This window comes from Ranitomeya variabilis, chromosome 2 (assembly GCF_051348905.1).
Source record: "Ranitomeya variabilis isolate aRanVar5 chromosome 2, aRanVar5.hap1, whole genome shotgun sequence".
Classification (NCBI taxonomy): domain Eukaryota; kingdom Metazoa; phylum Chordata; class Amphibia; order Anura; family Dendrobatidae; genus Ranitomeya; species Ranitomeya variabilis.
The window spans coordinates 1,042,238,827-1,042,263,336 of record NC_135233.1 but is presented as its reverse complement, the minus strand read 5'-3'; the positions used below and the strand labels follow the sequence as shown (position 1 = coordinate 1,042,263,336).

Below are 24,510 nucleotides of genomic sequence, written 5' to 3'. Positions count from 1 at the left end.
TACCATAGCCCCCCTTAGCGGCGGAGCCACAGTACTGCAACGACCAGGACTCTGGGGCGCTGCATAACCCTCGAAGAATCTACCGTATATAGTTCAGTATCAGATCATATATATATATATATATATATATATATATATATATATATATATATATATATATATATATATATATATATACATACACTATATATATATATATATATATATATATATATATTTATATTTATTTATTTTTTTATTATAGAATTTTTTATTTTATTTTTGTTCATTTTTTTTTCAATATTATTTGTTTTTTTCCACTAAAAATCCCTTTAATGTGTGGTTTAATGAAATCAGAAAATAGGTTCTGTTTTTACTTCTAGAATCAGCTCCATTCTTGTACACGACTGCCTCTGGTACTGCATCATCTCTATAGTCAAGAGACCTCGGTATCTGGACTTGCAGGAATGAAGAATTTTCGAAGGTATAAAATTAAGGGTTTTTTTTTACACTGACGCCGGATGGTGGATTTTTCAAGGTAAAAAAACCCCAGGGTTTTTCATTGTAAACCTGATGCAGAGTTGAAATACCAGTCAAAACTTATGAAATAAACTGGAACTTTTTTTGGGGGGGGAGCGGAGGTAGAAATTAGATCCATAACTGTCAGCTATTCCAAAAATTTGCCAGAACAATCCTTAATTTTCAGAAACAATCGGGGCAAATTTGAGGAGTACCGGACCATGAGGAGCGGAGTTTAGGTAAACCCGGCCCCATAGGGGATGCTCTGGGCTGGACCGGGGGTGTCCAGATGGGGTTAAAGATCCCTATTCCCCCTACTGAAAAGTTAAAAAACAAAAGTTCCCCTAGATTGAAATGCCTTTTTTATTTTAGGGGTCGACTCTTGAATCATTTTTGGAAGACTGTGCTGTATGTACCTGGGGTCCGAGGTTCAGGTAACAATCTACCACAAGCACTGGGTGGCCGCGATTATTCACAGACAGAGGAAAGAACCGGTGACTGTGGAAATGGAGGAATTTCTCCAGCAGCAGCTGAGCGGGGGCGGCCAGGGCGGTGTGTTTGCTGTCAGGAGCGCAGATGTAGTGAGCCGAGGAAACAGACAGTGATGAATCCTGGACCTGGAGGAGAAATCCAGAGAACTAATTAAATCCAAATAATCAGGAAATTACTATAAAATTGCACATTACATTGCTATTTTTTGCAGGTCGGTTGCAGAGCGGAGAAAAAAAAAAAGGGTAATTTTTATAAAAAATAAACTTAAAGCCGAGCCATGACAAACTCCTGTGCTAAAATAACTACACATTATCAGGAAAAAAGGAAAAAAAAAAATAAATTAGACTGAAAAATACAGTTAGGGAGCTAGAGATGTGTTTAAGGTTATGTTTCCACTGGGTTAAAAAGCGGTGAGGGCTCCCAGCACCCATAAACTAATCTGAGACTGTATAATAGATATATTGTACAATTTTTCCTGAAGTATCCAACGCGCTGATGCAATTATGGCCTATGGGTGATGGATGCCGCTGTCTAATGTCATCCTATATAGGAATCCATTTAATGGATATGTTGCGAAAACTACTGGAAAGGTCATGTAAAACAGATATCACAACCTGCAATCTGCTGCCATATAAAAAAATATATACTTCTTATATGTAAGCTTTTTACAGGACTTTCCAGGGTACCAGTGTGTTAGGGCCAAACAGGGACCAAAACGGTAACTCTTCCACCTTCTGCCAGATAAGAGAGTTTTAGAAGTAAGTTTGGACCTTTCCTGCTGTACATAGTAAATATAGAAGATAAATGTGATGAGAACGTAGCTTTAAAGTGAATCTGTCAGCAGGTTTTTGCCATTTAATCTGAGAGCAGCATCATGTAGGGGCAGAGACCCTGATTTTAGAAGTGTGTCACTTACTGGGCTGCTTGTTGTAGTTTTGATAAACTGTTTTATCAGCAGGAGATTATCACTAGAGGACTAGTAAACCTGCTGCCAGGTAGTCCAAACACGCCCCCACCACCGATTGGCAGCTTTCTGCCTAGGAACAGTGTACATAGAAAGCAGCCAATCAGTGATGTGGGTGGGATTATACAGAGCTCAGCATGCAGAGAACTGATAAATCTACAGCATTTCTATCATAACTCCATCAAAAAGCCCATATTCACGATAGATAGCTGTCAGCTGAAGAATCATTTAGCCGACAGTTCTGTCTCCTGACACATTTGATGAAGGCTCAAATCCGAAGCCAAAAACTGGCTTGTCAATCATTTTATGCTCATCAATAAAGAACCTGACTTACTTCAACTATTTGTGTTAATTAGTAGAATTTACATCCAGGATAACAGCGCACTCACTGGATCCTGAACCATCTTTAAACCATTCTACTACCAAGTTACCTACTTACAGGACAAAGCTGCAGCAGTCATCCCAAAAAGTGACACCACAGGGAAAAATAGTGGCGAGTATCAAATAAATACTACTACACCCATCCTACATAGTATAGACCCCCCAATAGCAGTGCCACCTCCCTATCTTTAATAGATACATTCTCTCCTGGCTCCATCCTATATATGAGTGTTCCTGTGTTCTACAATATAGACACTGCCAGAATCATCTGGTAGCATGTTATCTCACCGCAGAACAAAAGGAATCTACAGCTGAAAATTATCAAGCCGTATCTTTCTTCCTTTCAAAGTCATCTGTCAGTCGGTTGCTATTTCGATAAAATCAGTGTTTTATCATCAGGAGATTATCACTACAGGACTAGTTGTCTTGTGCCTCCTAGTCAACTGCTCTGTGTATCCCCGCCCCCACCACGGATTGGCAGCTTTCTGTCATTGTACAATGTAGAAAGCTGTCATATCGGTGGGTGCGGGGTTATACAGAGCTCAGCATTCAGAACTCTGCTAGATCTACAGCAGAGGAAACAGGGATTGCATTAAAATGGCAGCATTCAGACGCAGCACTTGAATCAATGTCTCTGCCCCTACATCATGCTGCTCTCAGATTACATACCAAAAACTTGCTGACTGATTCCCTTTAATACAGCCAGAAAAGATCTGCATAGCTCGATTTTTGCTTCACTCCACATCATTTTTATCTAAATTTTGATGTTACTGATTTTATGGGTGGTCTAAAGCAAGCCGATGTCTCCCCTTCTACTTCCCCTCCATACACACAAGCTGAGACATGAGGTCCTCCTCCCTCTCACAGCTTGAATCTAACAGCCCACATACACAAAGTTGGCCGTATCGGGAACGACCGACAGGCTAATGTGAAGGACCCTCCTGAAGATCTCCTGACAGATGACTTTGGGGAAGAGAAGCATCCAGCCTGTTCAGTTTCAAGGTCCAATTTTTTTGGTTCACCAAGGAGAAAGCCGTCCCCAGAGGAGTCTGGAAGCGACTCTTTTGTGGAGAACACAGGAGTGCAAAGCTGAGGTGAGTCGAGAGAGATAACCACTGAAGGAGCAAATCCTCCGACTGTACATGTCCACTTGTAAATTAATCTAGCGTGACCTAGATCGGGGTATGACATTTTTTTTTTTTAATCCAAGGGTCACATTATTAAAATGAACCACTTAGATCCCATTTAAACTTCAATCGATATTCGAATCTGACAGGGGGTCCAATTCTGGGACCTTCACTTCTGTAGAAAATGGAAGTCCATGTGCTATGTGCTCACCACCACCATGTCTTTGTCAGGTGGGTTCCGCTGAGGAGACCACATGGAAAAGCTGTCAGAAAACACTCAAAAGAATGAATATTTGCATTTTTACATGAAAATGAATTGATGTGAACATGTTCAGGCCTTTGAATGTCTTTTAACCACGTCCGGTTTCTAAAAACGCCAAGAGTTAAGAAGTGTCATGTCCATTCTTTGGAATTACCCGCTTGGAAGACGCTCTGCACTTTGCAATATAAGTCAATGGGTAAAGCTCAAAAGACACCCGGATGTCTTTGCAGTGTTTTTGCCATAATTTTTACTTTAAAAAAAGATGCTAGTGGTTTCTTCATTATTCAATAGAGAAGGAAAAAACAACAACAAAAAAGACGATAAAAAAAGTACAAAAACTGTACAAAACCCTCCCAAAAAATCACAGGTAGAAAAATTTCAGAAAAAAAGCCCTTGGAAACGCTCCAGGAATAAAAAGTCCAGAGTTTCCTGAAGTTTCTTTAGCTTGAAAAACTCGATAGGTTCTCCTGATTTTAAAAGACGTCGTGTGCACATAGCAATGAAGTGTCTTTTTTGCACTGTTTTGTTGTTTTTGCCTGTTGGTTTTTTTTGAGCCTTTCAGTTGCCTTTTATTGTAACCTATAGAGCGTCTTCAGATCATAGGCCGCCTGAAGGATGGACCGATGTTTGGCGTCTGATGCCAGCCTGAATATTCAGCATGGCTACATGTCTGAAACTCAGATCTTATCCAAGAGAATGAATACCAAACACCACCCGACCCGGCCTTATATTCTGACCTCATCCTGCCCCTTGTTGCCACCTTTTCATTAGGTGCTCGCCTTTTATATTCCAGGATGACAAAAACATCTTTCGGAGATCCCGGTTGCGGGCGGCGGAACTGTGACTGCCGTTACCTTTGGTTTGATATGCATAGCGCGCTGTCCTCCAACTGCAATCTGCTTCTTCATGACATTGAAGCGATTAAAGCGGCAGACGAGCAGCCCGGAGCTGTTCACTCGTAGATTAAAGTCGACATCATCACACGTGAACCTGACATGGCAAACACAAGGACAGGTATATCAATCACGAGGAAGCCGAACGCTGCCCCAGTCTAGAAGACAAGGATAGAAGACCTCGCAAACCACAGCCATCTGCTGCAAAAGGCTGAACGCTCACGAATACTTATACACCCGGGATATGCAGTAAGATATTATAGTATGGCGTCATAGGAAGCCCGGGCCCTATAATAGGAAAATAATCAATTTAACCTATTCTTGTCTGGTCAGTTTTCTTTATTTTGCGCATTCGTTTTTTTCAAGTGCCATTACTTCTTTATTATTTTTGTTTATTTTTCCAGAATTAATTGTACTTTTGGATGACATCATACTAAGAAATGGGAAAAAAAAATTCCGGCTCCTCACAGTTTCGAAAAGTGTGTGGTGTTTAGCGAGGCCAAGCGTGCATAACAAATATATCATAATTTACCTCACAAAAATGCTATATACGAAGACATGACATGACAAAATGGCGTCCTAATGCTCCCATGCTGTTATTCAGTTATTGCGTTGACTGATGATGATTTCATGAAGTAAGTTTCCTGAGGGCTTTTAACAGAATGTCGTCATAAAAACGTATTTTTAAGGGGTTGTCCGCTGAGAACAAGTCATGTCCTACGGATAGGTGATCGCTTACTGATCGATGGGGGTCACGCACCCATCAGCAATAGGGGGAACTTTAATCCCTATTACAAAATGGAGCGGGTGGTCAGATGCCCAATTGCTTCTCCATCCGTTCTCTATGGAGCTGCTGAAAAAAGCCGATGTATGCTCCATTTTAATGGGGGTCAAAGTGCCCCGTTCTGCCGATTACTGCAGGTCCCAGAGGTCAGGCAGCCGCCGATCAGCAAGTTACCACCTATCCTAAGGGAAGGCGACACCTTGTGTTCACAGTACAACTCCTTTAATTGTATTCTGACAATTAGGATCAAGAACACAGGCAGGAAACTCAGTTGTCAGATTTAAAAAAATGTGTGCATCACATCTTCATCGCTCGCTATCATCCCCCGGCCTTTCTCAGTGGGTGCCACGTTTGTAGACACCTGAGCTGAGAAGATAAAGGATGGCTGCCGCTCTCATAGGCACCTGGGATAAGACCAGGACACTTGACGGCTGCTATAACCTTCAGTGCCTCGGCCGGAGGAGCCGGACAAGCAGCAGGACGCCATTCTTTATATAGTAACTCCTAGGATGGAGGGCGGCTGTTGCTATGGGCGCAGGGTAACTACAGAACAATGGCAGCCTCGGCTCTATAAAATGGAGATAAATAAAAGTTAACGCTTTCTCTCCCTCAGAGACTTAAGCAATGTGACTTGGGTACAAACAATATTGAGGGTCCGTGTAGCGGTAAGTTGGCAGCCCACCTACCTGTTCTGGTTGTACTGAACGTCCCGCGTCAGGTCCACATTGAGGAGAATGAAGTCATGGAGGTGGCAGCGGGAGAAGGGGTCCGTCAGGTCTACACCTTTGGTCTTACTTGTCCATTTCCTCATCCCGAGCATGGCATACTGGGCAATATTCTGCGTGGCCTCCACGTGTTGCAGGATGTGTTTCAGAGACACGTTTCTTTCATGCCAAGAGAAATCCCTGGGGGATCGTCAGAAAAAAGCCCACAAGTCACAAGTTAAAATGTGGCTTTTTTTTACTTTTCCGTTTATTATTTTAGCATTTATGCTTTTTTTTGCATAGATTAGGATCAGTAGGCACGCTCTCCTCACGCCGGACTTGTAACGTCAGCACCCGGTTGTCACATCTCAGCGCGTCGGTGCGACCATCGCATTCGCCAATCCGAGGACAATGTGGTCACGTCATTATATCACATGCTAACATGGAAGTAATGGACAGGCAGAGCCAGCGTCCACGAGACTACATGGTTGTGGACATTGGCAAGTTGGTACAAATACGTATTGTTTTTACAGTACCGCTGATGCCCTCTGCACTGAGAACACGGTTTTACCTAATTAATTAATCAATCTACAGATTTAATCAAACTGGTGTATGAACCCAGCAGAGCTGTTAAAGTGGATCTGTCAGCACACTGCACTAAAGAAACTGCGTGCATTATTAGATAGATCACTTAGAACTGATGAGGCTGGTGTGCTTACTTTGATAATCTATGTCAGGATGGCTGAGTAATCCTTAAAGGGGTATTCCCATCACCAAGGGTCCCAATATGTAGTAGGTGTAATAATAATAATATTAGCAAATACCTCCAATTACAAATGTAGTATAGTTTTTCTGATTCGCTATGTCTCTTTCCTCTAATGCAGGCATTGCAGAACCTTAGGTATCCATGGTTACTGATATAGTGAAAGTTAATTAACTATTTGCTAGTGGTCATAACCATAGATACCGAAGGTCCTGCAATGCCTGCACATGAGGAAAGAGACATGGCTAATCAGAAAAATGATACTACATTTCTAATTGGAGGTATTTGCTAATATTATTATTATTATTATTATTATTATTATTATTATTATTACATGTACTACATATTGGGGTAGGATCTTGGAGATAGGAACAACCCTCTAATGAAAGTTTAATCACAATCTTCATCCATCTGGCCTGATTGACAGTTCCTCAGTGTGCCTCCTCCCTGCTGAGCTCTCAAATTGCTCAGTACAAGCTGCAGCAGTCAGGCTGGCCGGTAGGTAGGCACTGAATACATTTGGACTTGAGTGCTCTCAGTTTGTAACTGGAAGCATAAATGCTCATTTTAATAACAGGATTATAAAGTCATTTTAACATGGATTTCCAAAGTAAGTACACCAGTCTCATTGAGTGTAAGAAATTTTGTTTAAAAAAGAATGCCTTTTGTGTGACGAAGCCACTCTAAATTCACCAGTAAGTTCTTTGTTCCTTCATGTCAACACTACATTGTAAAATCCAGGTAAACAGCACCATACATCTGGATCACTAAGGCTTCTTTCACACTTCAGTTTTTTGGCGTCAGTCACTTCCGACATAATGACGGATCGACGGATCCGTCACAATAGTTGAAAAAACGGATGTAACGGATCCGTTTTTTTTACGGATCCGTTACTCGGGGGTTGTATATACTTTTTGGAGCATGCGCAATTGAAAAAAATTGAAAAAACGGATTGGGGCGACGGATCCGCCGAAATGACGGTCGCGACGGATCCGTCGCCCATAGGTGGCCATTCTATGAAATGACGGACGCGACATTTCAACGCAGACAAAAAACGTTGCAATGACCGTCAATGTCTAGATGACGTCCGCCAAATTTTGACGGATCCGTCGCATGACGGTTGGAACCGATGACCATCCGTCACAATCCGTCGCTAATACAAGTCTATGGGGAAAAAAACGGATCCGTCGAAAAAAAAAACGGATCCGTTTTTTGAGGAAAATGGCGGATTTAGACTGACGCCAAACAACTGAAGTGTGAAAGAGGCCTAAGCATAATTTGGTAAGAATTAGTAGATTTGGGTTTAAGGGTACCTATTATTTACATTTATTTTTTATAAGCCTTACTGTACATACTTTAATTTGTAGTAAATTGATGGGAGACTAGGAACAATAACCCTCACATTTAGGTATACAAAAAATATATAAAAAATCAAGTTAAATCATAGGTACCCTTTAACGCCAATATATTAATTCTTACCAAATTATGGTACGTAAGCAAAAATAAAAAATAAATTATTACACTTACAGGTCCAGATGCTTAGATCTGCGGTGCTATTTGATTGGATTTTACAGCATACAGCACACCAAACGTAACAACATAAGTGGCATTTAAAAAAAATAAATCTCTTAGACCTGATGTGGCTGGTATTTTTACTTTGAAAATACATGCAAGAATGGCTGTATAATCCTGATATTAAAACGAGCATTTACTGTTTCCAGATAAAGAGTGAGAAATCTGATAAGTCCACGAGTATTGAGACGCCACTCACATAGCCTCAAAGACAGCTGCAGCTTGCACCGAGCAGCGAGAGATCTCAGCAGGGAGGAGGGACAATGAGTAGCTGTCAATCAGGATGGGAGATTGCTTTAAATTTTTATCAAGCATTATACCTCCAATGTAAAGTGGATATTCAAAGCAAATAAACTAGCCTCAGCAGGTGTAAAGACGCTATCTACTAACGCATGCACTTTGTGTTTCGAAGTAAGTACACCAGTCTCATCAGGTCTAAGAAATCTATCTCATAAACTATGCAGTTTGCGTCGTGGAAATTGATGACACTTTCACAGCTCTTTAATTGTAATTAAATTGCATTAACAATTCCCGTCATTCTCCTAGAGAAGGATCGTAATGGAGAACTCCGTCTACAGATCGTAGTCACCCTACAGTTTTTTCCCTTTAAGACATTGGATGCAGGATGTTGGTGGCTGAATTCTGAATATACAGAGGAAACACTTTGTAAATGAAGATGCTCCCAGGAGAATTCGAGGTGTGCCCGTAATTGTAGCCATGGTACCTGGTAGCTAATAGCTGCAATTATATTACCGATGATGCCTTACTATCTATGCAGCCATTAATTCACAATGCCCAGAGGAAGATTTCTCACAGACGCCCACAGTGCCGTCAACAAAGGAGCTGAGGACCAAAATAGCGTAAAACCAGTATTGATTCTGCTTCATTATTATACAGTATGTGCACTCTTTTTAACTAACCATAAAATGTGATTCTCCTCCAGTAACCACCCCCGGAGCTGAGCTCATATTTTATTTAGTTATTGCTTTTTGCATTTTTTTTTAGCATATAATGTATGTTGTTGTATAATCATTCGAGACATGTTATGAAATCATAGACTTTGTTTGGTATCGAGACTCTTCACAAAAAAATGACGTACTACTACACTATATGTCAGGTCCCCTTTTTTGGTGCAGGCTCAGTTCCTGAGCCTGCAACATTGCCGGCAGATGATGGCTGTGTAAAACAGACAGGATCTGCCTCTAACAGAAGGAAGCAGAGCCGAGCTCCATTCGCTGCTGTAAACCACTTAAATGCCACTGTTAATCTTCACAGTGGCTTTTACAGCACATGGCCTGAGGGCGAGTTATTATACCCACCCATCATCCCCACCTATGACGCAATAGCAAGGTGCCGATGGGTTGTCATGACAGGCAGTGGTCTGCTGAAGATCCATGTGGTTTCCATGACTAAGACTTTGATTTTTAACATGAACTGCCATAATGTGACATTGCAGTATATAATGCAGTACAAGCAATCGAACGATCGCAGGTTCATGTCCCCTAAGGGGACTACAAAACAAGAGTAAAAAAACCTGTTTTTAAAATATAGAAAGCATAAAAAATGTATAAAAACTCAAATCACCCTCTGTTTTCTTCATTAAAAATAAATTTAAAAAAAATTAAAATGAGTATCGCTGCATCCATAAAAGTGTGTACTATTAAAATGTGGGTATAAAACTAATAAACCTGATTGGTACATGCCATAAAGAATAATACCACATAAAAAGGCAATTAGACACAATAAAAATGTCGTATGTACCCCAAAATATGAGTAAAAACTTCACCTCATACAACTGAATGAAAACATTACAGTTTTCAGAAAATAGCGACACAAGTTAATACTGTATTTATTTTATTGGGAAATTGCATCTTTTGAGCAATTTTATCCCACTTGGATTTTTTTTCCAGGACATTGAATGGATAAAAATGAATGATGAAGGGTGTCATTCAAAAAGAGTTATGGCTCTTGGATGAAGGGGAGGAAAAAAATAAAACCCCAAAAACCACTGAAAATCGCTTGTCTGGTAGTCAACTAAAGCCACGCCATGGGATTTAGCAAACTTTTGTCCTACTGCAGACAGGGTGGATGGGGGGAGGCTCCTGCTGCAGCTAGTTATCTTATATTCAGACACAGGGTAGGGAGATGTGGTTGAGCTCATGAGACACACAGAGAAAATGTAATTATATATTTTTCTCGGCTTTATTTAAAATACGCGATAAAATAATTTTGCAAACTGGTGGGAGCTTAAGAGAGGAAGTGCCAGATATTAGTCTTGTATTTTCTGTAGTTAATGTTCCTTTAAAGAAGACCTTAAATCAAACAGTAGAGAAAAAGAAACAAGCCATGTACACAGAGATCACCTAAAATACCATAATAGCCAGAAGAGAGGCAGAAAACAGAAATTGCCAAAGCAATCACAAGAATATGGAAGAATTGGAGGGCACCACGAAATAAAAGGGAAACACCTGAGGCAAGTCAAAAACCATAAATCAAACAGTAGAGAAAAAGAAACAAGCCATGTACACAGAGATCACCTAAAATACCATAATAGCCAGAAGAGAGGCAGAAAACAAAAATTGCCAAAGCAATCACAAGAATATGGAAGAATTGGAGGGCACCACGAAATAAAAGGGAAACACCTGAGGCAAGTCAAAAACCATAAATCAAACAGTAGAGAAAAAGAAACAAGCCATGTACACAGAATACAGAAGACCTGTCATCAGGTCACAAGTGGCAAGTTTATACTCTCATTTTATTCTCGCCGCTCTCCTGATAATTCTGTTTTTTTATATCTGCCATCTGATTACAGAAATATGAGCCTTTTAATTTAGTGCTTATTCTTACAGTCTTTACCAAAGGGGTGTGGCTCATAGTTGTCTTTAGGCGCTCTGCACATTTGCCTACTGAGCCACACCCCCTTAGTAAAGACCATGAAAACCAAAGGGTCATATCTCTGGAACCGTATGGCGGATTAAAAAAACAAAACAAAACAGAATAATCGGGAGATTAGCAAGTATAAAATAAGAGAAAATACAGGACACTTTAGACCTTGCGATATATAATCTTAAGAGCAGAACAGGAAGACATGATCGCCTTCTGTAGGTGTCACAGCACATATTATTGACAACAAGATAATTCTATCATAAAACAACAAGTGAATTATTAGATCCTTCTTATGGTAATCAGTGAGGCTCCTTAGTACCTTGGATGATCCCCGGTGACTGTAACATCCATCGAATTCCACATGACACAAGAATCGTCAGCTATGACGATGAAGGGCCACACGTCTTGGTGGCAGACGCCCAGCTCGGCTTGTCTGTTGCGCTCCAGTTCCAAGTTGTGAAATGAAAGCTCCTTGATTAAGAAATGAGCAGCCCCTATGTAAGAAACCAAAGAAGATAATGCATATTTATGAAAGGGTAACGTTAGGTTCTCAATTGATGGGTAATGCCCATGTCCTCCTATACACGCAAGACTAAAGTCAACCAAACCCACTGATATCGGCAGGATGGGGGCCTCCCGACTCTTCCCTTACAAATGATATCGGGGTAGAGAAGGATCCAGCACTCTACATTTCCAACAGTTGATCATTTTGTTCTTTGGGTGATGAGCCTCCACCGGAGGAGTCTACCAGAGACGGAGGAGGCTGGCATAAGTGGAGAGCGCGAGCCAGGATATTTAGATATGGAGCTAGAACTGCAATGCCAATCTGTGCCCCGGGAGAAGTATGCAACTTAGATCTTCTCCAGGACAAAGAATAGTAACTCATATTTGTCAAACCATACATCCATCTAATAAGATAGTTGTATTGGGTTTTTTCTCCTGGAGTAGACAAAATTTACATTTTTCCATTGACCACTGCAAGTTAGTAAATCTCTGTACACCAGTTGTATATCTTCAAAAAGGTAGATCTGTGTGATGATGGAAGTGTGACAGTCTCATAAAAATATATGAAGCTGTCATACTCTGATCGGGAGACCAGTCGTGATCAGACCGAGATCCAAGGATGTCTCCATGAGCCCTAACTGATGGGAGTGGGAGATCCCTCTGAATGCAATAGTTTAACCTCTTAGATGCCAGGGGAAAGTGTGACAATAGCATTTAAAAGGCTTGTAGGTTCTGACGGGCATCGGCCCCCCATGTGACACGATTGTGGGGTTCCGATGACTTGCCATAGCAGTTGGAGGCCTACCATAGCCATGAGCCTGGGCTTAAAAGGCTTCACACAAGATTAATCCTACAGTGGTGCAGTGTATTTTACAAGTAGATTCAAACGGTTAATTAGTAAAAACATAAAAAAATAGTTTTAAAAATCTTGAAAAAAACGTAAAGTTTAAATCGCTTCCTTTTTCTCCAAACGTAAATGTAAAGTCTAAAAAAGTGTTCCCATTCGCGAAATTGCCCTAACTAATAAAATAATAATTCCTAAAATATATTTTTCTCCAAAATAAAAATAAATTAATAAAAAAATTGATACACCGGAATTGCAATTTTGGTCACCGCAATTCCCCAAAATATGCAATAAAAAGCGATCAAAACATCATTTGTCACAAAATGGCATCATTAAAAACTACAGCTCGATAACACATAAAAACAAGGTCCGCCGACGGAAGAGTAAAGTCATGGCGACACACTCACCAACACAGTAACGTTATAGGGGTCTAATACACGGAAAATGACATTTTTGGGGTTATTTTTGGTTTCTTACTCTTAATGTTAGCAGTCACCCCAGAAATGATCGTCTTATACAAATCCGGAGGTGTAAACACGATGATTATTTCGTGATAAAAGACTATTTCTAAAAGAGCAAAAACATGCAGAGGAGTCTGCACATGAAGGCGGCTACTTGTGCTGTGAAATGTTAGCGGTGTGGAGGTGTACGAGTAACGAGGGGCGGACATTATGCATCTCTAATGAACGTCATGGGGCAAGGAACAAGTCACCCTCATAATTATGTCCCCTGTGTGACCTTCCGGCAATTAACTAATGTAATGCGCCCCTCTGTCCTAATGCACGAGCCTCTCCTTGGTGATCTGAGCTGGTGGCTCAGATAAACTTTGTAATGAGGCTTTAATGGAGATCTGCAGCAAAAAAGAAGACATAATGATATAATACGAGGCATGGACAAAAATATTGGGACACCTAAAGACGCGTTTATCGCATCCCTTTCTCCGCATCCAAAGGCACTAACCCCTTCATAACCAAGCAATTTGTGCATTCGTTATTTTCTCCCTTTCTTCCAAGAACCGTAACTTTTTTTTCATATTTTTCCATCCATGTAGCTGTATTGATTTGCCTTTATTTGTGGGATGAGTTGTAGTTTTAAATAACTCCATTCATTTTACCATATAATGTGTCAAAAAATGGCAAGTGTGGAGAAATGGTGAAAAAAAAAAACCCTCAACTCCGCCATTATTTTTTCTTCCTTTTTTTTCTGTGTTCATTGTCTGATATAATGACCATAACTTTTCAGGACAGATCGATTATGGCGACACTAAACTTTTTTTTTTAAGTTAAGTGGTGGAATAGAAAATTTAGAAATTAAAAACAAAAATTTAGTTTGTGTCACCATTTTAAGAGACTTGTAATGATGTTATTTTTACAACGATCGACCTATATGGGGGCTTGGAGTTTTTTCGCATGGCAAGCTGGCATATTTAGAGGTTAAAATGATGTCTTAATCACATCTGATTGCATATTTTGGTCAAGTTGCAGCAACCGTGAAACTCCAATTCTGTTATTTAACATTTTCAGGTCACGGACTAAATTTTCATAGTTTGGATTTTTTAAGAATGCAGGAATAAAAGTTTTATTTTTTTATATTTATTTATTATGTATAAAGTGGAAAATTGGGCGATTCTAAATTTTATATATTTTTTATTACATTTTTAACTTTATTTTTAGCACCCTTTAAAGACTTAGATCTGTTCATATGTCCTGATATATCCCAGTATTGCACTATATAGATCAAATCAAGGTCTCACATGAATCTGTGGCTGGGCTTCAAAGAAGTACCAACATGGCAGCCATAAGGACCTTCAAAAGGCCATGACAACCCCATGAGAACTCCGCAATTGTAGTAGTTGATGGGCACATGGAATGGCAGCACCCACAGAAGTAGAGATTGGAGCTTAGTTGCTATTTCTGCAGATACAGGCAGATGCAGCCCATGTGTATGAGCCCCTGAGCTTCATGGGGAACAGAAAAGGGTCTTACCTAAACGCTTCCAACAAAGTTGAAAGACTTAGATTGCAAAGCCTATGGTGATGTAAGGCTTTGCAATGTAACGTCTGAAAAATATCTTGTTATACCGATTTTCTTTCACTGGCCAAGCCCTGAAAAACAAGCCTATAACAGCATCCCTCCTCCAACAAACTTCACAGCTGGCACAATGCTGTCATGTGGGTAACGTTCTCCAAGGGTTAACCGAACCCAGACTCATCCATCGGACACGAAATAGAGATGTATGATCTGTCACTAAGCAGAACACATTTCCTTCAGAGTCCAGTGGCGTCAGCTTCGCACCACTCCATTCAACGCTTGGCATTGTGCTTGGTGATGTAAGGCTGCATGCAGCTGCGAGGTCATGTGGCTCCTGGTGGGAATGCAGTGTTTGTGCTGATGCTAACACCAGAGAAGATCTGGACTTTACAGTTATGGAGTCAGCAGAACGATAGTGACTTTTCTGCCCTCTGCTCCTTAGCACTTGTTGACCCCGCTCTGTACTGTTACGTGGTTTCGACTTCGTGGCCGAGTTGCTGCAGTTCCTTCTACTTCTCAATAAAATCATTCACAAGTGATGGAAGAAGATTTAGCAGAGAAGAAATATGATGAACGGGCTTGTTACACTGGTGGTTCAGATTACAGAACAGGCTGGTGTCAGTGAACGGTTTACCAACGACTGCTCTGACACATGTTAGTAAAGGCAGGCGGCATGGCAGGGGACCGAGGTTATACACCGGGAGCGAGGGTCAGATGCTATACACCGCAGAGGGAGGAGCTGGAAGTTGTACACATAGAATCGTAGAGTTGGAAGGGACCTCCTGAGTCATCGTGTCCAACCCCCTGCTCAATGCAGGATTCACTAAACCATCTCAGACAGATGTCTGTCCAGCCTCTGTTTGAAGACTTCCACTGAAGAACTCACCACCTCTCGTGGCCGCCTGTTCCACTCCACTTCTTAAAGGTGCTTCCTACTGGTTTTACAAAGAAGTTTCAAAAAGACTGCTTCTAACATTTCCATGAAAGTTGTTTTGTTTTACAGAGACCTGAAGAAAAACCCGTTTGGTGCGGCAGGATTCCAAGTCAGGATACACGCCTTGTAGCCCGCCCAAGCCCAACGTAGGGGGTTAATGACGGGTCCCTCGTACGTTGCTGCTGTTATAAAGTTATTGATTGACTTGAGTATTGATTGCACTACCTCAGTATTGAAAGACTTCAAAAGTTGACTTTCTGCACTTTGCTAGTTAAAATTGTACTTTATATGCCAGCTAGTTAGTCTATCAGTGAGTTAATATATTGAATAAAATTAAAATTGAGACTTGTAGTTAGATAGTGTTGTGTGTAGAAAGTAGTAAAAATGTTTGATGTTGCACCTTTGAATCAGATAGACTTGATGTAGTATACCCGTAGGGGTAGGAGAATTCTGCACTTTTGAATAAGATGAACAAGATACAGTGAGCCTGTGGGGGTTGATTGAAAGTTTTGCACTTGAATAAAGAAAAAGTTTGTTTTGCACTTTGAAGCCTTAAGATAGCATTTCATAGTTAGATAGTTATCATACTGTTTTCTATTCTCAAAAATAGACATACAATGTAAATAGTTATTGTAACGTTCAAGTGTCCTTACCTCCCACAAGGGGAAGCCCTAGTTTATAAAGTATTAATATGTTTTATAAGTTTATAGCATTTCAAAAATTGTATGTATTTTTGCTAATCTACATTGTTGCTCTTCTTTTCCCAGTCCGGGAGTACTGGATTTAACAGGGGGGGGGGGGGGCTGGAACCCCAGGGTCCTGGTCGTCACATTAGCATTGCCTTCCTCAAGGGGAGAGTGATGTTACGCTTGAAGGCAAGAAGGGATAACTGTAACCAGGTGCCACAAACATGCAACAGATTCACACTCCAGGCCACCAGGGGGAGCTTTTGATCCAATTTACTAGGTGACTCCCCATATATATATATATACAACTGGTAGTCTGTAGGGAAAGTGAGTCAGTTCCAGGAAGGTCCAGTCAGGAGACCGACTGGATCAGTCTGAGGCAGCAGAAGGTTTTACGGAGCTGTGTAGCCGCAGTGCCGCAGCTCCTGGAAAGAGACATTGAGAAACCCGAACACATTGCAGAGAGCGTGCAGGAGAGCAAAGCACAGGAGAGAATACCAGGGGGAGACCAGCCCCAAGCAGGCTGCCTCCTTCTGAGGCGCAGAGACCGGTAGCCGGAACACCGAGGGTGTAAGGACCTCTATGGCTTACATCAGAGACCGGCAGGACAGCTGAACTCCAAGTTACCTGTCCGACCTAACACACAGGAGGCACGGTGGCACCCCTCCAAGGCTGGGGTGTGCTAGAGTCTCTATAAACAGCCTCAAGCCACCAGTCATATGGGTTATGTCCTATCCTACCCGGGGGACAGAGAGAAAGATAACATCTGTGAGGACCTTATGTGTAGCTTTAAGCCGTAAAGGACTATAATACCACGGCGCTAGAGGAAGGCTTTTGATTTCCACCTGGGTAAGGGGACTCCTAACTTGCCTTCAAGCCAGCCAGACCCTGCCTGCCCTGTGATCTGGTGCTCTGGACTGCGGATGCTGAAGTCTTCAGTAAACCAAGGTAAAGAGACTGCAACCTTGTGTCCTCATTCTTTACTGCACTCCTCACTATCTTCCATCCCATCTACACACTGGGAGCCCTGGGGATATACTTCACCTGTGGGAAGTTATACCATCTAGCTGCCATAACATCACCCCAGAGGACCCCTTAAAGCAGCGTTGGTCCCCACTGACCTAATACCACAGGTGGCATCACGAACATAAACTTTATTCCCTTTAAAGACCTTTCCCTTTAACATTGATGCCCAGGGCCACGGACCAGGTCGCCATCGTGACATTCCCCTGTGAACCGCAGGACCCGGTACCGAGTACCCCACGGCCCTGTGGGCGCGTCAACTTTGGCGTCACGAACATAAACTTTATTCCCTTTAAAGACCTGCCCCCCTTTAACGTTGATGCCCAGGGCCATGGACCAGGTCGCCACCGTGACATCCCCCCTGTGAACCGCAGGACCCGGTACCCCGCGGCCCTGTGGGCGCATCATGATCACCTGTCAAAAAGATTTTTCTATTATCTAATCTGTATCTTTCTTTCTTTCAGTTTCATTCCATTGCTTCTCGAATTTACACGTGCAAATGAGAATAATGATGATCCCTTTACACTGTGACATCTCTTCAGATATTTGTAGACAGCTATTAAGTCTCCTCTCAGTCTTCTTTTTTGCTCGCTAAGTCCTGTAACCGTTCCTCATAGGACATGGTTTGCAGACCGGTCACCATTCTGGTCGCTCCTCTCTGAACTTGCTCCAATTTTTCAAAGTCTTTTTTAAAATGTGGTGCCCAGAACCGGACACAGTATTCCAGATGATTCTGTACTGTAGTGTTAGCTACCCCCTCCTAGCTTTGTTTCGTCTGCAAATTTGATTAGTTTACCTTCAGTTTCCTTAACTAGATCATTTATAGAAATGTTGAACAACATAGTCCAAAAGAGTACAGGGCTGATTGACCAGAGGTGTTCTCGGGTGGGACGAGGCCAATACTTCATGCTTATGCTACCAACAATAGTTGGGGTTGGTAGGAATACCCCTCCATATCCACTAGCAAGAACACAATTCGCTTGCAGTGTTTCTCTACAGTTGCTATAATTCATTGAAACTTCCATGTTTTCTTGCTGGTAGTAACTGAGTAGCCATGAATATTTGGCAAAGTTGATTTTGTCATTTGAGTTGACTTTGTGTACCACGATAAAAGTATTTTCCATTATTTTCTAATTTCTGAGTTCAGCCTTGATATAACACATAATAATCCAACAAGTAGACTGCATGTATTGACATACTGGACACTTACCCACTCCAGCACCATTGAAAATACTAGGCAGGACCAACATTATGTGATTTGGCCAATATTTTTTATAGATGGCCATCTCATACTCTTTCACAACCAGAATATGCAGATGGATGCTGCCATCCATGGCATGGTACAGGTTGAAGAGACCGTGTTCATGGCGGCCTGTGGTCGGGGTGAAGATTGGACTTTTCACACTGTCCGTGACCTGCAGAAGAAATAAAGAAGAAAATGTTCATTAAGACATAAAGTACAGTCCGCACAGATAGATATGAGATAGATAGATAGATATGAGATAGATAGATATGAGATAGATAGATAGATAGATAGATAGATAGTAGATGATAGATAGATAGATAGATAGATAGATAGATAGTAGATGATAGATAGATAGATAGATAGATAGATAGATAGATAGATAGATAGATAGTAGATAGATAGATAGATATGAGATGGATAGATAGATAGATAGATAGATAAGAGATAGATAGATAGATAGATAGATAGATAGATAGATAGATAGATAAGAGATAGATAGATAGATATGAGATAGATAGATAGATAGATAGATAGATAGATAGATAGATAGATAGATAAGAGATAGATAGATAGATATGAGATAGATGATAGATAGATAGATAGATAGATAGATAGATAGATAGATAGATAGATAGATAGATATGAGATAGATAGATATGAGATAGATAGATAGATAGATAGATAGATAGATAGATAATAGATAGTAGATGATAGATAGATAGATAGATAGATAGATAGATAGATAGATAGATAGATAATAGATAGATAGATAGATAGATAGATATGAGATAGATAGATAGATAGATAGATAGATAGATAGATAGATAGATAGATAGATAGATAGATAGATAGGCCTTTTCTTCCCTTGTCCCGCTGCTCCTCATTTACCTTGTCTGAGATTAGCGGCAGCCTCATGCTCTCCAGTTGGCCTCCAGGATGGCTGAACACAAAATGATGCTCTTTGGATTTCGGTATGATGAAGTGAAGCTGGATTTCTTCTCCCAACATTGAATAAGAGAATGCAAAAGCGTGTAATGTTGACTCATACATCTGAAATATAGACCAAATTTTTTTTTCCCACAAGTGTCTTACTTTTTCTCTTTTCTCTAATGTATGGACATCTTCACAATCAGCTTTTTTACTGATCATTGCTGAAATGAGATAGAAACCACAATGCAGCGCTCCAGCCCCAGCCCAGCCTCCCCACCTGGGCATTATAAGCCATACAGCCATACAGCCAGATAAAAACATGATGAATTACCCCACGTGTCCCTGTTGGAACAATTACACCAAAGAGAGTTCATGAGATCTAAGTATATTGCCCAACTGCTGCAGAACATCTTCGAGAGGACGTGTCTAGAGAGCTGTGAAATAATCACTTCTGTTTAGTGTTTACCTGAAACCTTGGGTTGTATCCCATGTATTGGTGGCACTGCTCGCAGTGATGGTAGGTGTTATAGGAGGCAAATTTAGATAATCTCATCCGTGTTGTGGGCCGGCGGATATAAATGTCTTCATGTCTCCTATTAGCCGATTTATCTGAGAATAAGAATTGATGATGATATTATTATCACAGTATGGCTTTGTGGCAGTGAGGATTAGGGTTCGGTGTGTAACAGGGTCGCCAACCGTCCAGAAATTCCCAAACCATCTGTGAAAATAGGGCACAAATCAAAGATAAAAAGACAGAAAGAAAATAGCGTGAAAGATAAAAAAAATAAGGTAAGAGAGAAAAAAAAAGAGTAAAATTAAATAGAAAGAAAGAAGGAAAGAAGGAAAAAAAGAAAGAAAATAGACGGAAAGGGTTAAAGAAAATAGTGTGAAAGAAAACAGAAAGAATGAATGAATTAAAGAAGGAAAAAGAGAAAGAAAAATAAAATGAGAAAATAGAAGAAAAGAGGGAAATAAAATAGCACGAAAGAAAATAGAAAGAAAGAAAAAAAGAAAAGAAAATAGAGTGAAGGAAAATAGCATAAAAGAAAATAGAAAGAAAAAAAGAACTTGAAGGACTTAGGTCTTTTTTCAACCTATTTAACTATGTATTGGTGTGGTGGTGAAAAAGGAAGGAAGGAAAGAAAGAAAGAAAGAAAGAAAGAAAGAAAGAAAGAAAGAAAGAAAGAAAGAAAGAAAGAAAGAAAGAAAGAAAAGGAAAGGAAGGAAGGAAGGAAGGAAGGAAGGAAAGAAAGAGAGAAGGAAAGAAAGAAAGAAAGAAAGAAAGAAAGAAAGAAAGAAAGAAAGAAAGAAAGAAAAAAAGAAAGAAAAGGAAAGGAAAGAAAGGAAGGAAGGAAGGAAGGAAGGAAAGAAAGAAAGAAAGAGAGAAGGAAAGAAAGAAAGAAAGAAAGAAAGAAAGAAAGAAAGAAAGAAAGAAAGAAAGAGAGAAAGAAAGAAAGAAAGAAAGAAGGAAAGAAAGGAAGAAAGAAAGAAGGAAAGGAAAGGAAAGAAGGAAGGAAGGAAGGATGGAAGGAAGAAAGAAAGAAAGGAAGGAAAGAAAGAGAGAAGGAAAGAAAGATAGAAAGAAAGAAAGAGAGAAAGAAAGAAAGAAAGGAAGAAAGAAAGAAAGAAAGAAAGAAAGAAAGAAAGAAAGAAAGAAAGAAAGAAAGAAAGAAAGAAAGAAAGAAAACTATTCTTAGATAGATGAATAGTTCCAGGTGAAGGAAGTCTAATAGAGTTAGGGTCCCATCAGCAATGGTCGCCTTGTCGTGGCTGGTGGACACACGCAAATTGGCCTATTTGTGCGAGAAATACACATAATTTATAAATCTATATAGCAGTAATGCAGATAAAAATTCCTATATTCAATGTTTGCAGACATCATACAGCAGCAATCTTTAGTGGACAGATAGATAATCTTTATTTCCCAAAGCTAGCATGTAAATTCAGATGATCAGACCTCAGAGTGTAATGGTGGAGCGACCTCTTCACCTGCCGGCAGATACATGTCACAGCTGGTAATGATGTCTATGGCTTGAGGCTGACGATACTGAACAGCTAGTCACGCTAGATAATGGACAAGACATACACTAGATGTGAGCAACGTCACTGAAAACAAAGACAACGGGAGGAACCAGCAGGAAATTCAGAGTTTTCCTTATTCTCCAAGATAAGGCAAGGCGGCTGTGAGTGAGTGACAAAGTGTAAGAGCCAATACACCGAGCAAAGCAGCGAAGGACGGGAGAATAAACAGAGGAGAACTACAGAATATGACATAGAGGAGCGGAGATCTCTCTGGAGACCGCTGACAGCTGAAGAGGACATGCCAGTCACACTGCAGACATGACCTCCTCCTTCTAGAGGCATTAGAGAAAGATAGTCCTGTATACACGAATATTCTAATTACCAGTATACAAAGGCAGCACAAATGTCACCACTAATTAATGGAAGTCTGTGCTGATACATGAGCGGCTTCCTTCTCCCATCAGTGAGATAATTATTGGCCCTATGTCTATTGATAGGCCACTAGGGGCAGCGATCAGCGGGGAGGGGATCATAGAGCTCATTCTCTATAGGGAGACTGCTCCTGCACAGAACAGGCAAAAAGCTGCAGAATATGGCGATCAATGTATAATGCTGCTACAGAAAGTGGGAAGTGAATCACGGTGGAGCCTCTATATTAATGGAAAATCATAACGGATTACAATATTCTGCTGCTGATAATATTTATCCTTCACACCTCTCTAAAGTGTCCCCCATACACATTAGATAGATGTCAGCCAAATGATAATTTCTCCCGACTGATCCTTACACATGAGCGCTCGACTGAACGTTCGGAACAAAAGGATCGGGTAAGGCTGGTTTCACACTTGCGTTTTTTTGCATGCGTTTTGACACGTTTTTGGCAACGCATGCGTTTTTTTATGCTTGCATTTTGTTGCAGAAATGCAACCTGTAGTAATTTCTAGCGGCGTTTTTTTGCCGCAAAAAAACGCATGCGTTTTTTCGCGGCAAAAAAATGTATTGCTGTCTATGTAAACGCATGCGTTTTTAAGCACATGCGTTTCTATGGGAAAACACAAGAAAACACAAGAAATAACAAGAAAACCCTAACCCTAGGGTTACTAGGGATCCTAACCCTAACCCTAAGGTTAGGATCCCTAGTAACCCTAGGGATCCTAACCCTAACCCTAGGGATCCTAACCCTAACCCTTAGGGTTAGGGTTAGGATCCCTAGGGTTAGGGTTAGGATCCCTAGGGTTAGGGTTAGGATCCCTAGGGTTAGTGTTAGGATCCCTAGGGTTAGTGTTAGGATCCCTAGGGTTAGGGTTAGGATCCCTAGGGTTAGGGTTAGGATCCCTAGGGTTAGGGTTAGGATCCCTAGGGTTAGGGTTAGGATCCCTAGGGTTACTAGGGATCCTAACCCTAACCCTAGCTATTTCTGTTTATAGTGGGTTTTCTAGTTGATTTTGATGATTGGCAGCTGTCACACACTTCTCATCATGCGTTTCAAAAACGCAAACGCAGGAAAAAACGCTTGTAAACGCGTCAAAACGCCGCGTTTTTTTACCACATGCAAAAACGCATGCGTCTAAAAAACGCAGCGTTTAAACGCGTTTACATGCGTTTTTGCACCAAATGCGTTTGCGTTAAAAACGCTGCGTTTTTAAACGCAAATGTGAAACCAGCCTAATAAGATTCACACTGCAAACTCTTATCGCGACTGAATTCCTCAATTGGGGAAAAGTAGGGCGGCCCCCCATACACAAGGTACCTAAACTGATAAAATGGAAAATAGTATAAATCACAGCCCCAGAAGAAGCCATGATTTATAGGGCAAAACCCTGGGTCATGCTACACATTCAACATTTTCCACAAGGTGGACTGCTCCATGCTTTTGGTTTTAAAGGGAACCTGACAGGTGAAAAAAGCTATTAACCTGCAGATATGGGGGTAATCTGCAGGATAATAGTGTTCTGAACCTGCCTGGCACCTGCACTTTGAGTCACTCTGCCAGGAGGAAATTAACTTTATTCTTCCCGAAAGAGTACGGCGTTCAGTCATAAGGGAGGCACCAACACGAATTCAGTCACCGTTTTGTGTATGGACAGCAGCGGCTGTAACCACGCCCTGACTGACAGCTCACTCAGCATTAGGTCCGGCTCTCAGTCAGTGCCGGTGTAACAGGCCAGATTATACCCCCAGGCCAGACTATACCCGGGGTTAAAGTGGCCTAGGCTAGATTATACCCCGGGTATACTTTGGCCTAGGCCAAACTATACCCCGGGGTATAAAATAGCCTAGGCCAAAGTATACCCCTCCAGGCCAGATTATACCCCCCAGGGTAAGCTGAGGGAAAGCTGCTCATTCTTCTAGGTCACAGCTCCCCCTCCCATCGGGCACTGCTCCTTTTCAAGCTCCTCCACCTCTGGTGACGCCAGGGATCTCCCTTTCTAAGCCCCACCCCCTCCCTATAGTCACATGTGACATGAAATCTTCAGCCCTGCTCGTGCCAGCTCGTTGTCTTGGCGCCTTGGATATGCTTGGAAAAGGGCTTTGTATACCTAGGGGGCACTGACGAGCACTGAGGGGTGGGTGGGGAACCCCTTTACTGGTTGCTATGGGATATAGCATGATCACTCTATCCTAGCAACACCTTGGATACGCTTGGAAAAGGGGTTTATCTATCTTGGGGGCACCATTGCAGCACTGCGGGTGGGTGGGGAAACCTTTTACTGGTTGCTATGGGATTTTACATGATCACTCTATCCTAGCAACGCCTTGAATACGCTTGAAAAAGGGGTTTATCTACCTTGGGGGCACTCTCGCAGCACTTAAGGATAGGTGGTTAACCCCTTAGGTGGTTGCTATGGGATTTTACATGACCACTTTATCCTAGCAACGGCTTGTATACGCTTGGAAAAGGGGTTTATCTACCTTGGGGGCACCCTTGCAGCACTGTGGGGAAGCCGGGGAACCCTTTTAC

The 24,510-nt window shown here is 41.3% G+C and overlaps 1 protein-coding gene across 1 annotated transcript in view; it reads right to left on the bottom strand.

Annotated features, from left to right (window-relative positions):
* Positions 1–24,510, bottom strand: part of GREB1 (growth regulating estrogen receptor binding 1) — a 121,251-nt gene that overhangs the window by 9,705 nt on the left and 87,036 nt on the right. Inside the window, exons 24-30 of the mRNA XM_077291440.1 lie at positions 19,990–20,132; positions 19,482–19,643; positions 18,558–18,762; positions 11,646–11,820; positions 6,088–6,306; positions 4,579–4,714; positions 915–1,115 (exon numbers count right to left, since the gene is read on the bottom strand). Of these exons, the coding sequence (XP_077147555.1) occupies positions 915–1,115; positions 4,579–4,714; positions 6,088–6,306; positions 11,646–11,820; positions 18,558–18,762; positions 19,482–19,643; positions 19,990–20,132 (1,241 nt within the window). The remainder of the gene's footprint in view (positions 1–914; positions 1,116–4,578; positions 4,715–6,087; positions 6,307–11,645; positions 11,821–18,557; positions 18,763–19,481; positions 19,644–19,989; positions 20,133–24,510) is intronic.